The sequence below is a fragment of the Protopterus annectens genome, chromosome 9.part0, assembly GCF_019279795.1.
Source record: "Protopterus annectens isolate FY-2018-M chromosome 9.part0, PAN1.0, whole genome shotgun sequence".
Lineage (NCBI taxonomy): Eukaryota > Metazoa > Chordata > Ceratodontiformes > Protopteridae > Protopterus > Protopterus annectens.
The window spans coordinates 1496074540-1496091378 of record NC_056743.1 but is presented as its reverse complement, the minus strand read 5'-3'; the positions used below and the strand labels follow the sequence as shown (position 1 = coordinate 1496091378).

The window sequence follows — 16839 nt, the reverse complement described above, 5'->3', positions numbered from 1 at the left end:
GGGCAAACGTCCAGTCTGGTGGACCCCAGCCATTAACAAACTTTACAATAAGAGGAGAAAGCTATTACATGATAGAACAAAATCCATAAAAGGAAGTCACCCCTGATCATTATTAGTAAAAAAATACGAGCACTCATAAAATCAACTAAGGCCAATTTTGAGAGAAAAATTGCCATGGATTCAAAGGACAATCATAAGGCCTTTTTCAGCTATGTTAGGAACCTGGGTGGAAACTCACAGATATGCTCAGAATTAGTCCAAAATGATACAAAAATCACTGAACCCACAGACATTGCCAACATACTGGCAGACAGGTTCAGTGCAAACTTCACCCCCCTCTCCCCCCCTAAAGGAGAGATAACTATCCCAGCGGAGTGTAGCCTCCAAGACATCTCAAATGCGCAGGTGAAAGCTGCTCTCTCTAAAGCTAAAAACACAGCATCAATGGGACCGGATGGTGTCCCCGGCTGTGTGCTACATGAGCTAAATGAGGAATTAAACCCACACATAAGGCAGCTGTTTAATCTCAGCCTTACCACAGGATACGTGCCCAAGGAGTGGTGTACGGCAACTGTGGTCCCACTCCACAAAGGCGGTGCCTCTATGGACCCTGGTAATTACCGCCCCATACGCTTACAAGTCTAGTCTGCAAAGCTATGGAGAGGATCATAATGGAGCTCATAAACATATAGGGGACTTGCAGACATTGGACCCGACCCAGTTTGGCTTCAAGGGAAGATCATGCCTTTTGAACTTGGTCGACTTCTTCGAAACAGTCACCAAGGCCATTGATGAGGGAAAGACAGTCCATACAGCCTACCTTGACCTTGCAAAGGCTTTCGACACAATACCCCACTCGGGTATTGTAGAAAAACTTACCAGCTTAAATGTAAACCCATATGTCACAAGATGGGTTGCAAACTGGCTTAAGGACAGAACCCACAGGGTTAGAGTTGCTGGCGCTATGTCAGACTCCAAGCCGGTCACAAGTGGTGTCTCACAGGGCTCGGTCCTTGGCCCCCTATTGTTCGGCATCTACTTCTCAGAAGTACAGGCCAACATGGGAGGACTTTGGCTGACAAAGTTTGCAGACGACTGCAAACTGGGCGCCATAGTGGAAAGTGCATCGGACACGGATATCCTTCAGAAGGGACTCACAGAAACAGATAGCTGGTGCCATAGCCATGGCCTGAAGTTAAACACCAAAAAATGTATAGTCATACCCTTCGGGAAAAACAAGGTAACCCCAAGCTATCATATAGGTGGCAATCCACTAAGCACAGAAGAGGTTATCAGGGACCTGGGGACCCAGGTTGACAGTGGCCTTTCTTTTGACACTCACGTTGCTAAAGTGGTTAGAAAGACCTTCTACATTGCCCACCTGATCATGAAGGGATTCACATCCAGATCTAGTGAGGTCATTGTTCCCCTGTACTCTTCACTTATCAGACCAATGATCGAGTACAATGCCCCATTCGGGATGTATCTCACCCGACATCTGCAGCAATTGGAGAGACCCCAAAAGTTCCTCACCAAAAGGATAAAGGGACTCCAAAATCTGTCATATGCTGCCAGATTGAAGAAACTCCAGCTCTATTCAGTCGCATACCGTCTGCTCAGAGGTGACATGTGCCTGACATACAAGGCCATGTCCAACCCAGAATTAATGGACATGCTCCACCTCAAAAATCCAAATCCACCAAAACCACTAGAGCAAGCGACTTAAACCTTAGCACGGACATAAATAGGACGTGCTGGAGGGATAGATTTATCACTCAGAGACTCCCTATGCTGTGGAATAAAATCCCGGTCCATGTGAGGCAGAGCACCTCGCTGGCTCTGTTCAAGAGAAATCTTGACCTGTGGATGGGAGATCGTAGGTTTACCCCAGGAATCATCTCTGTGTCACTGCTGGACAGAGGCACAACAAACTAATGGGCACAGTATTTTTTCATATAAGGGGTGGCGTAAGCCACAAAAATTTGGGCTAGGCTTATAAATGCCTTAGGGCAGATAGCCTAGTATAAACCTATGAACCTATGAACCTATTACTAACCCCTGGCAGTGACTAAAGGCCTGCTGGGTTTAGTGCAAAGAAGTGCATGTGACAAATTATCTCTATTTCTTGACTGAGGGCTAATTTTGATCTGCATGTGAAAGGATACAGGATGATGTAGTCTAAAAGAGCATATTTCCTGCTTCTAAAAGCTGTGGTTCACTGATGTGTAACCATGCTCTCTCTGTTATATCAGCCCTGTTTACATGCTTCTCGAAATCAGGAGGCAGAGGTCGGTAACTGATATGGATGCCTTATTAATATTTTGACATTGTATCCCCTCTAACAGTGTCTTATGGTGCATGAACTGTAAACATCAGTGTAGTACGTAAGAGCTGTGATGGCATAACATACAGGAACAGTATATGGCATCCATGTACTGACGCTATGCCTACATGTAGATATAGATGTATGTGCCAGCTGCAAGGGCATATTTACTGCCCCACCCTCAAGGCCTATATGCAGAGTTTCTGTACATGTTTCAAAGATTTTGTACAAAAAAAGCTTTTTCAGATTTTTCTGTTAATTTTCATGTAGAGTAAATAACTGTAGATATTTATGTTTTATTCCTTGGATGAGCGCTGTATTTCTTTTTATTAACTAGCTAGCATACTCAGTGAGATCAGCAGACTAGCATAAACAGCTTAAGTGACATTGGGTTTAATGATCCATAAATATTTAGGGGCAAAGATGTTTGTAAAATGATAAATGAAATATAGTTAGCAAAAATGGCCCTTTTGATCTTGTTTATAATGTTTTACCTTCTCTTATTTTTACTGTGTTAGTTTATTGTTATTTAATCTATTATTTTTTAATAGTTTATAGACATAGGCACCTAATTTGAACTTGAACTTATTAAAGAAAAAAATTAAGACTTTCAAAACAAAGAAACAAAACTATAAAAAATAAATTATTGAATGGTTTGCACTAGTACAAAAGCACAGTTAGACATCTAAACAATGTTTATATTCCATATCTCCTTTGTATCAAGTTCAATTGACAAACATGAATATTTGTGTCCTTTTACCTGAATGTATTGTTACAGTTATTGCAAGTAAACCTCGCATATCCCCACATTAAATCGATGGGAACGGGATCATATCTGATTTTACACATCCGACATCTGGACACCTGAAAACATAAAAGCATGAGTGAGATATATTCTATAGTACCTGCAAATAATTCCAACCTAGAGTATCTGTAAGTAAGAGAGAAAAAAAAACAGAGCTTGCATACAGCAGTCTAAGGGTAGAATTTGTATTTTTGACAAAGCAAAGTGTATCATGGAACTTCATCTTTTCTGTGAGTTTCTATTGTAAATATATACATTGCTGCCAGATGATAACTTAGCCAGCCTGAAACTTATAAACCTTTGCCTTGCACTGTGGCATTATGTTCTTCCCTTTAAATTGCCCATGCCGTACACATTCAATCTCCTATACAGTTCCTGCTTCAATAACTTATTTTGGGAGATTATTGTGGATAAATACAGCCATTAAATGAAAGAACACTTTTGAGCAATACACTAAGATCTGCCATCCTGAACTTCTACAAATTTCTGTGTTTTAAGGCATCCTTTTCCTGACAAAAAAATCTATATATTATGCATACATACATACATACATACATGCATACATACATACAAAAAGCCAAAAGTCATATATTCTCCAAAGAAGTCACAACACAACACAAACCTTAAATGGCAAAGTGTGTACTTATTTTCATGAGTCAGTCAGTGACTAGAAATACACATTAATATAACACAAAATACACCTGACAGTAGTGGATTAAGTAACTCTTAGGCTCTAGGCAGTTTTCTGACCATGGGTCCCCCCACAAGTTTTATTTGTGGAAGAGACCATGATACATACATGCACTTGTTCTTTTAGCTCCATCTTCTTGATTTAAGACTGCTTGAACTGCTGTCATACAATCTATAAATGTCCATACTCATAAATTATAGCCACTTGACAGTGTACACCTCAAATGTCCAACTATGTAAAATGGTCACAGTAAAGCATTCTAATCTGCTTTGCCGAAATGCATGCTAGTCCTGCAAAGATAAACTAATGACTGTTTAACTTGATCGGTAAGCCATTTTCATTCACAGACAGTCCCCATATTCAGCAGTCATAGCCCCACTGATGACTGTGCATACCTCAGATTTCCAACTGTGGTATAAATTATATAAAGATATGGAGACAATAATGCATTTCAGGATTATTTCTTAGAGACACACTGTAGCTTAAGTATTTCCACTTATTTCACATAAATGCACACTAGTCCTACAAAGCCAGACTGTTTACACTCATCAAATGACAAGACAGTACTCTAATATCACCCATAGACACCCACACCCATTCAGCCATTATAGACACTCGGCCACGTACACTTAATCTAATTGTGTTATGAAATAGTACCTCTTAACCTTTTAGAGCAAGAATTGGGACAAAACCAAAAACTAAAAATGAAAAAAGCCACAAATTAGAGGCAGATTTTAAATATCAGTCTTATATACTCAGAAAGTTGCTACAATAACGATGTTTACATTATTATTGCATTTTCTAAATAATCTGACATCTGAAACTAAAATGATTGCAATTATTTAATGATTAGAGTACCTCAATGATTTGCCAGAAAATCACAAAGTTTATGTAGAACAGATCAAAGTATGGCAAAGTCATGGACATTCTACAAAATCAGGGACATTTTCAACTTGACAAAATGACAAAAAAGCCCAAAAGATCCACCATGGCACATGTAAAATCACTCATTTTATTAAAAGGATGAGTGCTTTCGATTACTAAGACTCTTTTTCAAATCCATACATACAAAAAGAAACCATATGCTTTTAAAACACAAATATCCAATGGAAACACAAATATAAAACACTCCTACTAAAATAACTAATCAGGAGCTTTGCCTAGGTCTACACCCTCTCAATATGGGCTTCAATGGTATTACACCATTCAGCCCGGGTGTACGATCAGCTTGGAGGTTAGCAACCCTATCCACTTCAACCTGCTCAGTTCTTAAAGATATATCACCCCCTCTCCTGGACAAAGTGCATAACTGCTGGACCATAAACAAGAAACTATGATCCGAATGCCTCTTAACATGTTGTGCTAATGCGTATGTTCATTTCCAGTCCTAAGAACTGAGCAGAATCCTCCCCGAGCGTCTGCTGACAAAGGGCACAAGCTCAGTCAGATTATCCCGGTCAATAAAATGTTAAATAAATAAATAATAAATATGAGGCAAAGTTGAGGACATTCTGCAAAGTCAGGAACAATTTCAGTTTGTGTTTCCATACAGACAGCACCCAGACAGTAAATATTCCAGCTTATTTCATACAAATGTGCACTTATTCTATAATGCCATACTGTAAGCTGGACAAACTCGAGATAGTAAACTGCAGTCCAAAAGTATTAGGCAAAAACAAAAGCATTTTGTGAAATCGGGGCCAGTTTCAAAATTAGTTTCACACAAGGATTAGCCAGAGAGCAAATATTCCAATTTATTTTGAACAAATGCACACTACCCCTTAATAACAGACTTTAAACTAAGCAAATGAAGAAGACAAGTTGCTTTCATCCACAGCAAGGGTTCATGCCACAAGAGCTGATATGGATATGGTCAAACTCCAGATACTGCAGTGTGAGAAGGCCTGTGCTGACATTCCATGGTGATGCTTTCTCAAAGGTGGTTGTGGACTTGCACCTGTTCTGCTCCTCTTGTTATTAGCTAATGACTAGCACAAGCTTAAAACCTAGCTAATCAAGGCACAGCATGTGGCATGTAAGGAACCAGTGTTCATCTTGGAGTGGGCTTTATGAAAAGAAGCTTTGGACAGTGCCTGGCCTGATCATCCCTTACCTTCTCCTGTTTATCAACCCCAGCCCTTGGGTTTGGAAAAACATTTGCTGCTCCCTGTACTTGTGACCCTGTAAGGGCTTAATTTTCCTTTGGATGTTGTCAGTGGCAATGGCACAACAAGTAGGACACTTGCTTTTGCTATAAGACCAGAAGGCTGTGGGTTCTATTTCCACTTTAGGTGACCAGATTGCTGACACTGCAGTGCAGCATTAGGATCTGTTGTACTCCTGAGTGTATCATCATTACAATGAGATGTTAGGCAACAGTCCCATCTACTTGAGTTGGTAGTAGCTCAGGTGGATGTAAAAGATATTATGATACCTATCAAAAAGAGTAGGACAAGTTCTCTGATGCCCTGGTTAAATTTCCCTTAGTAGCATGCCACCTTGGTCCCCCCACCCAAATGAGGCCACTAGACTAGTGAGATTAACCCAGTCAACAAATGATAAATCAATAAATGTGTATCACAATGCCTTCTCTAGTGGGTTCCTGCAATGAGATTGTGGCATTTGTGCATTGTTCACCTTTCTTTTTTGCAATTTAGTCACTGAACAAGGGAACGTCCATGTTAATGTCCTAACTGAAATAGTGCCAACAAAAATGTGGAGAATGCTACGGCTGGGTGTACTCTCAAGGACCAGTGCATGATATAATGCACACTAGAAGCATGACAGCTGGTGACTTCAACACCAAGTAAAGATTCACACAACAAAAGAATGCAGGAATGAGCCACACTTTGAGCATGGTGACAGTCTTATAGAATAATGGTGCTATGCCTGCATTATATTGCATCCACTATTTAGCATTATGACAAGAAATGTTGAATTATCTGTTTAAAAGAATAGGGTTATTTCAGCCACTGTCATGAAAAAAAATGTAACACTACTAAACACATTTCACAGCACACGAATAGAAACAATACAGTACAAAACATTAGATAAAAAATGGAAATATGATAAAAGTAACCACTGCAAAATGCTGTGGATAATGCATATAGAATATTAGCAAAAATGTATAACATAGAAGTTTGCAATATTCCTTAAAAAAAAGTTAGTAAACATCAACAAATAAATTGAAGTAGCCAGTATTCTAAAGCATAACAAATATGTAAGTATACAGAAAAAACAACATAAAATGCTATTACATTTCTTCCATGTTATCCTTTCACTTTTTGGTCTCTTCTTTTTTTCTTCAGCTTTTACTCTTCTGGGACTAGACAAATAGCTTATACTAGCCTAGAAGGCTGCCTGGAACAGTCCTAAGAGTAGAACTTAAATAAGTTATGTCACATAATTCTATAGAATAGAATAATTTAAAATGAGTTTTAACTGATGTATTTATCCTGATGACGTCTATGATTGTGTGTAATATGAAATTGCTCATATGAAAATTGTTTTTTTTTCCTAAGGTTTCCTCCCACATTCTAAAGACATGCACTGAGTGGATTGGACACTCTGAATTGTCCACAGGTGTGTGAGTGTGCATGCGAGTGTGTGATATGGCAGAACTACCATGGCAGGGCTAGCCACCTGGTGGTGTAGACCTTATCTCTGGTTGATTGCCACTGTTGAAGTTACACCTAACCCCACATGCAAAAATTGAAAAAAAGGGTGATGGATGCATGGGTGGATGGAACTTTTCATTGTGACACTTTTTAATTTTGGTTCTATTTGTTTTGCTACTATGCAGACATTAAATTAGTTTTTTTTTTGGTTAAAACAGAACAAATCTAGAAATGGAGAATTATTTCTGTATGTATTTGCATTTGTTGACTGGGTTAGTCCATTGGGCCAAGTTGGCCCGTTTTCAGTGGAGGCCCGGGGAGAAAAGCTCCAGAGAAATAGTTACATTGCATTGCATTACATTTACATTGAATTAAATTTACATATATGTAGGATTACATTACATTACTATTAATAGAACAATATTCATTCTAATGTATTAGGTAACATTAGTAGAATAGGAAATCTTATTAATCATATTTAAATCAGAACTGACAGAGAAAAGCTCATTAGGCATTCATGTAAACAAAAAAATATAAAGAGGAGGGTAGCAGCACCTACATAATTCTAAAGGAGAAATGAAGTAGTAAGAAAAATTTTACCAGGGTAGTTAAAGTGGGAGAAACAATACCTGGTTAGAGTTTTAAACCCATTTATGTCAGTTTTAAGACTGAAGCTTTAAAGAGAAGATTGTACACAGCAGCTACCTGTAAGCAAGGAGAAAAGTATAATTGAAGATAAATACTTTGCAGAGGAAATCAACCTAGAGAAGAGAAAAAAATGAGAAGGCGCTGTTCATTCGCACTGAGACACAGGAAGTATAACATAAAAAAGACAAAAAATACTAAGGGACATAATAACCTTCAACAGGGCCTGAATGACATTCCCATTGAGCCAAAATACAGGTAATCTAAACAGAAAGAAGGAGATTTTATGCATCTGGTTCGTAATGGAAGGAACATGAAAAATGAGGTAAAGGAGAGGCAGCAACTGCCATTAATGAACAGCGGTGTGAGTTGTGTTTTCTAAGAAGAATTAGACACTGAGACATCAGTGCCTGTATTGCCAGCTGATGATGCAGTACCTTCTGTCTCATGATAGGCTGACCTTGAGGAAGTCAGAGAGTTAGATGACTTTTAAGAAGTCAGAATGGGAAGATGATTAGCCACAATAATCCCCACACTGGAGATTTCAGTCCCTAAAACAGCTGAAGACTACAGACCTATAGTAAAGATCTTTGAAAAATTATTATATAAACAAATCTTCAGCTACATCTCACAATATGGTATGGTTGCAAATAAACAGCCTTGCTTCAGGCTCAAATATAGTACACATACTGCCACTTTCCTGCTAACTAATACCATCTACAATAACATGGACGATGGTAAACATATCAAACCCATGTGTAAAGACCTCAAAAGAGCCTTTGAATATGTAGACCATAACATCCTACTACAAAGACTTAAAAATGGCACTTTTCAGATAAAACATGTTCTTGATTTCATAACTACATGACCTTTACTATGCCATCTGACACAATCAGCTCTAACCCATTACCAAGTATGACAGTCACACGGAAATCTGTTTTAGGCCCACCGCTATTGTCACTATTCATGAGGAATCTCTCCATATTTAACCTTAACATCACCTTATACACAGATAGCATTATCGTCACTAAAGCATCCATGGCACACAAAAATCACCCAGTCACATAGAAACAATAGGAAGATGTATGTATAGCTCATAAATATGCAACAAGTCTAGAAGACTTAGGATTTTTGCTTGGAAGTATTTGTATAGGCATTTTTATACCCAAAGCCGAAAACATGAGGACTGAGGAATCACAAGACACCTGGGATACTATTAAGTATTTTTATACTCCAGATGGATTGCAAAGGTTAGAGGTGTGATGGGAAAGAAAGAGGTAATTGGGAATACATGCAGATAAAGGTGGCAGTATTGTGGTAATGGATAGAGATCTGTATCTAACACAAATGAGAAAGTTACTATATGATGAAGCAACTTATTTAAATGATTCAAGAACTACTGTCACAGGAATTATAGAAAAAGTTTATTTTATGCTGTTTGACTTATATATGACAGGTTTCATTCCTGAGAGTTTAATTATTTTAATGTTGAACACCTCCTCATTTCCATGATTTATGGGCTTCCCAAAATACTCAAGAACTTGGAGTGGCCACCCATGAGGCCTATTGTTTCTGGCAAGGGTTGGAGCACAGAGCCACTGTCAATTTTTGTTGAAAAAAAGCTTACATCCATTTCTAGATGAATGTGACACAGTCCTAAAAGATACTAAGTCCTTTTTATCTAAACTGTTTGATAAAGTGTCTACTTTGTCTAATGATTATTTGTTTGTTACGCTCGACATAGAATCACAGTGATTCCCAATGACTGGGGAGTAGAGAATGTCAGAGCTTTTTTGAGTGACAGGAGATATTTTACTAATGAGAAAGTGAATTTGCTCTGTACATTACTTGAGCCTGTACTTGAGATTAACGTTTTTGTATTCGAGAATGAGTTCTTCTTACAGAAGGTTAGTGTGGCTATGGGCACAGCCTGTGCCAATAGTAATGCCAACCTTGCATTAGTGCAATGGGGGAAATCCTGTCTGTTACATAACAATGCTTATGAAGAGAACACAGCCTGGTACGTACATTTTGTGGACAATATGTTTTTGCTTTGGCTTGGCTTATCAGAACTATTAAATGAGTTTATCAACTACTTGCACAGCACTACTGGTTTCTTAAAATTTACCTGTATATATTCTGATGTACAACTGGAGTTCTTAGATGTTAAGATCAATAAAGGAGATCTTAATAATATGTATACTATTGTCTACAGAAAACCCACTAGGAAGAACAACTTCCTGCACAAAATAGCATGCATCCCAAGCATGTCACACAAAATATTCTAAAAGGGCAGATTTATAGAGTAATAAGATAGCACAATGATAACACTCAGTTGGGCTTAGCACTTGACTCTCTCAAGTGTGACTTTTTAGACAGAGGCTACAAAGAGGCAGAGATCGACTCTCAAATTAATGCTGCATGGGAAGAAAGGGAAGGGAAATGTAGAGCCTATTTTGGCAACCATACTCCACCTGATGCTCCACAAGCAACTGTAGCTGTGAGAGATACTTTTAGAGTCTCTCTACCTTACTCTGGTGACATCAATAAATATTGTGAGGTCATTAAACAGAATTGGAATAAACTACACACAATAGATTAATTGAAAGGGACTACAGACAACACACCACATTTTGCATTTAAAAATAATAAGTCCTTGAAGAAACATTTGTGCTATAAATCACAACTCTATATCAAAGGGCCTCAGTCTACCAGGTATGGGACTTTTTCCTGCAGATCTTGTTCAGCCTGTAAGTATATACTTACGGGCTCAACCTACATACATCCTCATGTTAATTTTAAAATCGAACTTGATTTTTATGCTGACTGTAGATCTCCAAATATAAAACACAAGACAATACTACTACACCACAGAGATATCTAAGAGTTCAGGGATCACACGAAAAAATAATACAGTAGGACAGGTCTGATGTCAAAGAAAAACAACTAATCTAACTTTCTAATCTTTAGCTAATCTTAAGAGAAAGCACAGTGCTATAATCCTACTTATATACATAAAGCATAAGCAGTGCTGGGTTAGATGTCCAAGATCAAAATGCTCTTCAGTCTCTCACTCAACAATAGTTTTTAAACACTAACCAACAGCTCTCTAAGTCCCTCCCAAATTACATAATTTTGATACTTAGTCTGGAGTTCTCAGGCCACAAACTGCATTATTTAGCAAGCTAACACCTGCTCAGGAGACTACAACAATAAAAAGCATTTCACATATATACTCTAGCAGAAACCAGAGCAATAAAGCACCTTCCACGTGCAAATTCTGGCCCTTAACTTTAACCTTAAAACAATGGGCCTGAAACCTTCATCCAGACTCACTGGAGCCAACTTGTAAACATCAAAGAGCTTCATAAGATCTTTTCAGCTTCAAAAGACACATTTGAAATGTTTGGCTTGGTTTTCCTTACAGCAGATGGCAATGTTGCAACAATCTTGAAGTTCACATTTTACAGTGTTTTCTTTCATTTAAAAATGCAAGCCTGTATTTTACATTTATTTATACAATTGATAGAATTATGTATGAAATTCTATTTGACTAGGCTGGCAGCCTTCGCCCATCTTCCTCCAATCTTCACACCTTCTATATAGGCAAAACTAACAGACCACTGAAGGACAGGATTCTCGAACACTATAGGGATATTAGGAACCAGAAAGATACAAATGCCTTAGCACAACACATTGGTTTACATGGCTCAGAATACACTTTTAAGTTCTTTGTACTTCAGGTTTTGGACTTTAGTATTAGAGGAGGTGATACATCTAATAAAACAGAAAGGGCTGAACAGAAATGGATCTTGCTCTTGAATGCAGAGAAACTCCTCAGTTTAAATGGCGTGTCTAGCCATAAACCATTCTTGAAAGCATGCCTGCTTAAACATTAATGTTATTTTTAAACGAAGATTTGAAACTAACCCCGGGATTCATGAAGCTTGCGCCAGGCGCAGGTGTAGCGTAGGTGGTATAACTCCAAATATGGTCGCCGAGCAATTCAGGTACGATCCAATTCCACATGCACTACCAGCATACGCCAGATCTGCACAGCTCCCGGCGTAGGTATGCAAATTACCCCATGCGCAGTACTGCAGCATGTAAATGAAGGTACATAGCGATTCATGAAGTGGCGTAGGCATAGTGTAAGCCTACAGAAATGTAAACCAAAAAAAAATGGTTTACATGTTGACAAACAGAACATCGGAGCCTTGGAAGCGGACCAGACTCATATATTACAAAGTTAACATATGCCAATGGCTAAATATATAGCTAATGGCATAAGAAAAGATGCACAACACATACAAAATAACATTTAATGTCATGGCCACAGTAACGCAAAGTACAACCGTAGGGCATGTGTGCGCAAACGGGAACACAAGGAAAATATATACAAATGTCATAAAATAGCAATGTAACAAAAAATCATGATTTTACCATAATAGTCAATGGTAGTGAAAAACAAATGGAAATACTGCTACAAAAACAAGAAACAGTACCACCGAGCCAAGGAACACTGATAAATTTTAACGTTCTTTATTTGACAACAACAAGCCCCAACAGAGGCCTTTTTTAGGGGGAAAGACCAACCGATTCCAATACCGACAGAACCGGAACAAATAATATTTCCTAATAGACGTGAAGAGGACCTACCAGTACACTTGAATAAACCTACCATCCTACTAAATAAAAAAGGTGACTTTAAAGTTTATAATTTTTCAAGCTTTTGTGTTGACCAAGATTTGGTCGAATTACTGGCTAAAGGGTTCTCTTTCGTCCCAGACCAAAAGCTTAGTTTAGCTAAAACACTGATCGACTTAAAATGTTACGTACGTAAATTGAACTTAAAAGTATTGTTTAACCATGATGTACACGGTGAGCGATCAATGTTTAAACTGTCTAGTACCTTTAATCCCCCCCTGCACCCTAACTTGAACATTTTTGAAAATGTCTGCGAATTGGATCTTAGACATTTTTTTCAGAGTGCTAAATGGTTTGACCACCAGAGTAACACTTCATATGATCAAATGACGGCTTTGAACAACTTGTGTGGGTTGTCTGTTAGGGTAATGAAACCTGATAAAAGGGGGGGGTTTGGTTATCTTTGGCAATATTGATTATAATAGGAGAATGCATCTAGTATTGGATTCTGGGGCTTACGAATGTTCCTCTCTCAATGAGATGGTGGGGTCTCACAATAGAATTAGAGGATACTTTAGGGACTTGTTCATTGATGGAAAGATTGATATTGACACATTCAATTTTATCAACATCTCATCTCCCAAAGTACCCGTGATGTTCGGCATCCCTAAAATGCATAAAGATCTTGTGAACCCACCAATGCGGGCTCTGGTTGATGGAAGATGTGCTATTACACACCCATGTTCTAGGGTTATTGATGGGATCATTTCTAAATATTTAAAACAGGTCCCTGAAATATGTAAGGACTCTTGATCTTTTCTGGAAACCATCAACGGCATCATTTTCGACCCATCTCTCAACTTTCTAACGATTGACGTGGTCGATCTGTACACGTCTATACCGCACCAGGAAGCGGTAGAATGGGTCGAAATGATGCTGTTGGGTCTTGATGCTACTAAGGAAGAAATAGCTATTGTCACTCAATTGTTGGACATAATATTAACCTCTAATTTTTTTCTTTTCGATAACCAGTATTACCTCCAAAAACAGGGTATCGCCATGGGGTCCCCCTGTGGAGGGAGCGTGGCGAATTTGGTTGTTGCTTACTGGGAGAAAACATCTTTGAAGGCTAACCCAATGTTTAAGAACATTGTTAAATATTACACGCGCTTTTTAGACGATGTGTTCATTTTGGTTGACGGTAGTGAAAGTGATGTAGTGGACCTGATTCAATTTATGAATGGCTCTACTACTTTCTTAAAATTCACTTACCACTTTTCAACAACTGAAATTGAATACCTAGATGTGAGGTTGGTGAAGGACTTGGTTAATAACCGTTTCCTGTCATGTATTCATAGGAAACCAACTTATTGTAATGCCTTCCTACACTATTCTAGCAACCACCCGCCCAAACAAAAAAGATCAATCGTCAAAGGACAATTGGTAAGAGCTGTGCGTATGTGTAGCACACTTGAAGCATTCAACTTGGAGTGTGCTTTCCTAAAAGATATGTTTTGTAATAGGGGTTATCCTGTTCTATTGATTGACGATTTGATTGAGGAGGTTACTATGAAAAGAGAAAATGGCTTTTATAAACCCTTACTCTCAAACAATGGTTATGGGCTTACTCCTTTAAAGGATACACCAACTGGTGATGTACTGGATGAATGTTCGGGGGATAATATGAACATCAATGCCACCTTTTCTGTAGTTGACTTCAAGGCTAGTCTTGTTATGACATATTGCAGACATGTTGGTGACATTTGGGCTATCATTAAAAAGAATTGGTATTTCATTTATAATAATCCCATATTACTTCAAAAATTAGGCCCATACCCTTCTGTTGTGTACAGAAGAGGGAACAATTTGAAGGAACTACTGCAAAGATCTAGGTCACCCCCCCCGGTTCACTAGGCAAGTTGGTACAGTTCCCTGTGGATTCTGCAACAGATGTAAATATTTAAGGCTAGGCAGTTCCTTTACTATTAGGGATAGGAAATACATTATCAATTCTAAAATCAATTGTAACACAAAATCTGTTGTCTACGCTGCCTTCTGCGTCTGTTGCCCTTGTTTTTACATAGGGAAAACTGACCGCAAGCTTAGTGATCGTATTTACCAGCACTGTTATGCCATAATAAATAAAAAAACTGATAATGCCCTATCTAAACATATCCTGAACAACATGGGACATAGCTTTCAATTTATGGGGATTGAACATGTCACTATGGGTGTTAGAGGTGGGCCCCAGTCCTTGTTCTTAGAAACTAGGGAATTAGAGTGGCAAATCGGGTTGGATGCCTACTCATACCCTGGTCTAAATGAGTGTTGCAACATCTCTTTTATTTTAAGATATAAAAGTTATATGAGATGACATGAATACATTTTAGAAATGCTCCTTGCACCCTGAATTGGTGTTCATTGTTTATAATTGTAGCGCTTTAGTGCGCTTTAGTGTGTTTTTATCATTATATCATACCACACATTAATGAAATGAAATGTAATGTTTTATGTTTATAGTTATTTTATACGGCTAGTATTTTGCAAACATATATATTTTTTTAGAAAAACTTTTTATTGAAACGAACATTTTTCCTTGTTGATTAACTTGGTTACAAAGTATCCAAGGAAGTGACATCATGTTATTATTGTTTTTAAAAATTTGGCGCTTCTGTTTCCTATTGTTGGTTTTCTGAGGAAGCTTCTGCATAGCGGAGGCGAAAACGCTTATCTTCAAATAATAGTCAATGGTATGCATGCTACACCACAACCAAGCTGTAAGGGTTGCTAAGGACCTGTGACAGTGTTTGGCACGGTAACTATGAATTAGGAGTCAATGTCATGCAAATGAGGCAAGTAATAGTGAATTGCAAACGTCCCGCCAGCCTAAGGATGTACAATACGGCGCAGCGCTACAACACCGAGGAGTGGTCTGGAGGAATACATGACATCAGCAATGGAGTGTGCCACTGCAGCTGTAAGCACATTGGAGCAATGCAAATCCAGGCTGCCCATTGCTAAGCAAAGCTGCAGGACAGGGGCATGGATGTAGGTATAGCTTTGCTCAGCTGAGAGCACACATGGTGCCCGAAAGCGCATGTGTACGTGGATGAAAACGTGCCCGAAACCCGGTGAGTGGACTCACACGCTGCGCACCACACCCCAAAAAGGAAGTTTAGGGGAAGACAATAAGGAAATGCTACAGTAGGGTAATTGGAGTACAACTGAGCAATTAACACCTATTAATTCACAGTGGGCAATTGACGCCAGCTAACAATGCTGCTAGCAGCAACCTGCAGAACAGGATAGGGGAGGTGTCGGATTGCAAAGAAAAGAGAACTGTAACTGCCGAGCAAAGCAAACCTCTAGTAGATTAGCAATAGAACACATTTTGCAAGACAATCCTTGTTCGGGAAAGTACAAAACAAGAAAGCAGGCTGCTGGATGCATGCCAGACAATGGGAGGGGAATCGTTAAGAAAAGTGGAGGCAAGGGCAAGAGGTAATCCACGGCAGCTAAATGTAATTCAACACCAAAGGCAGCACAATAGCAGTATCTGTGGTAAAACACAAGATACCCTGCAGCTCTGAATGTACATACACACCCTATGACACCATCAGTGTTCAAAGCACAATAGTATAAAGTGTGAAGGCACCTCACACACACTTGTGTATTCCCAAACACTGCACCATCGGTGTAAACAGATGGGGAACTTTTACAATGTACTTGGGAGCTGCCATAGCTGTGATTCATCAGTATATGTTGGAGACTGAAGGTGTTGTGGAGGACGATGCTGACAACCACTTCAGGCCCCAGAGGAGGAGAAGAGTGTTCAGACCAAGGGTAACCTACCAGCGGCAACATGATCTGGAGATAGCAGAGTGTTACAGGGTGGACAGGGACATCATACAGCAAATAGTTGAGCTGTGCCGGCCACACCTGAGAGCCAGAAACAACAGAGGGGAACCCATCCCAGTGGACACGAAGGTATGTGTAAGCCTGAGAATACTAGCTACAGATACCTTTCAACGGCCAACTGGAGATATCATGGGGATCTCACAGGCATCAGCATCCAGGGTACTCCACCAGTTCCTGGATGCCATGTTACCAC

The 16839-nt window shown here is 39.0% G+C and overlaps 1 protein-coding gene across 1 annotated transcript in view; it reads right to left on the bottom strand.

Moving 5' to 3' along the window:
- LOC122812137 (shiftless antiviral inhibitor of ribosomal frameshifting protein homolog) overlaps positions 1–16839 on the bottom strand; it is a 773241-nt gene that overhangs the window by 224449 nt on the left and 531953 nt on the right. The window contains exon 8 of the mRNA XM_044084441.1: positions 3084–3187. Coding sequence (XP_043940376.1) covers positions 3084–3187 — 104 coding nt within the window. The remainder of the gene's footprint in view (positions 1–3083; positions 3188–16839) is intronic.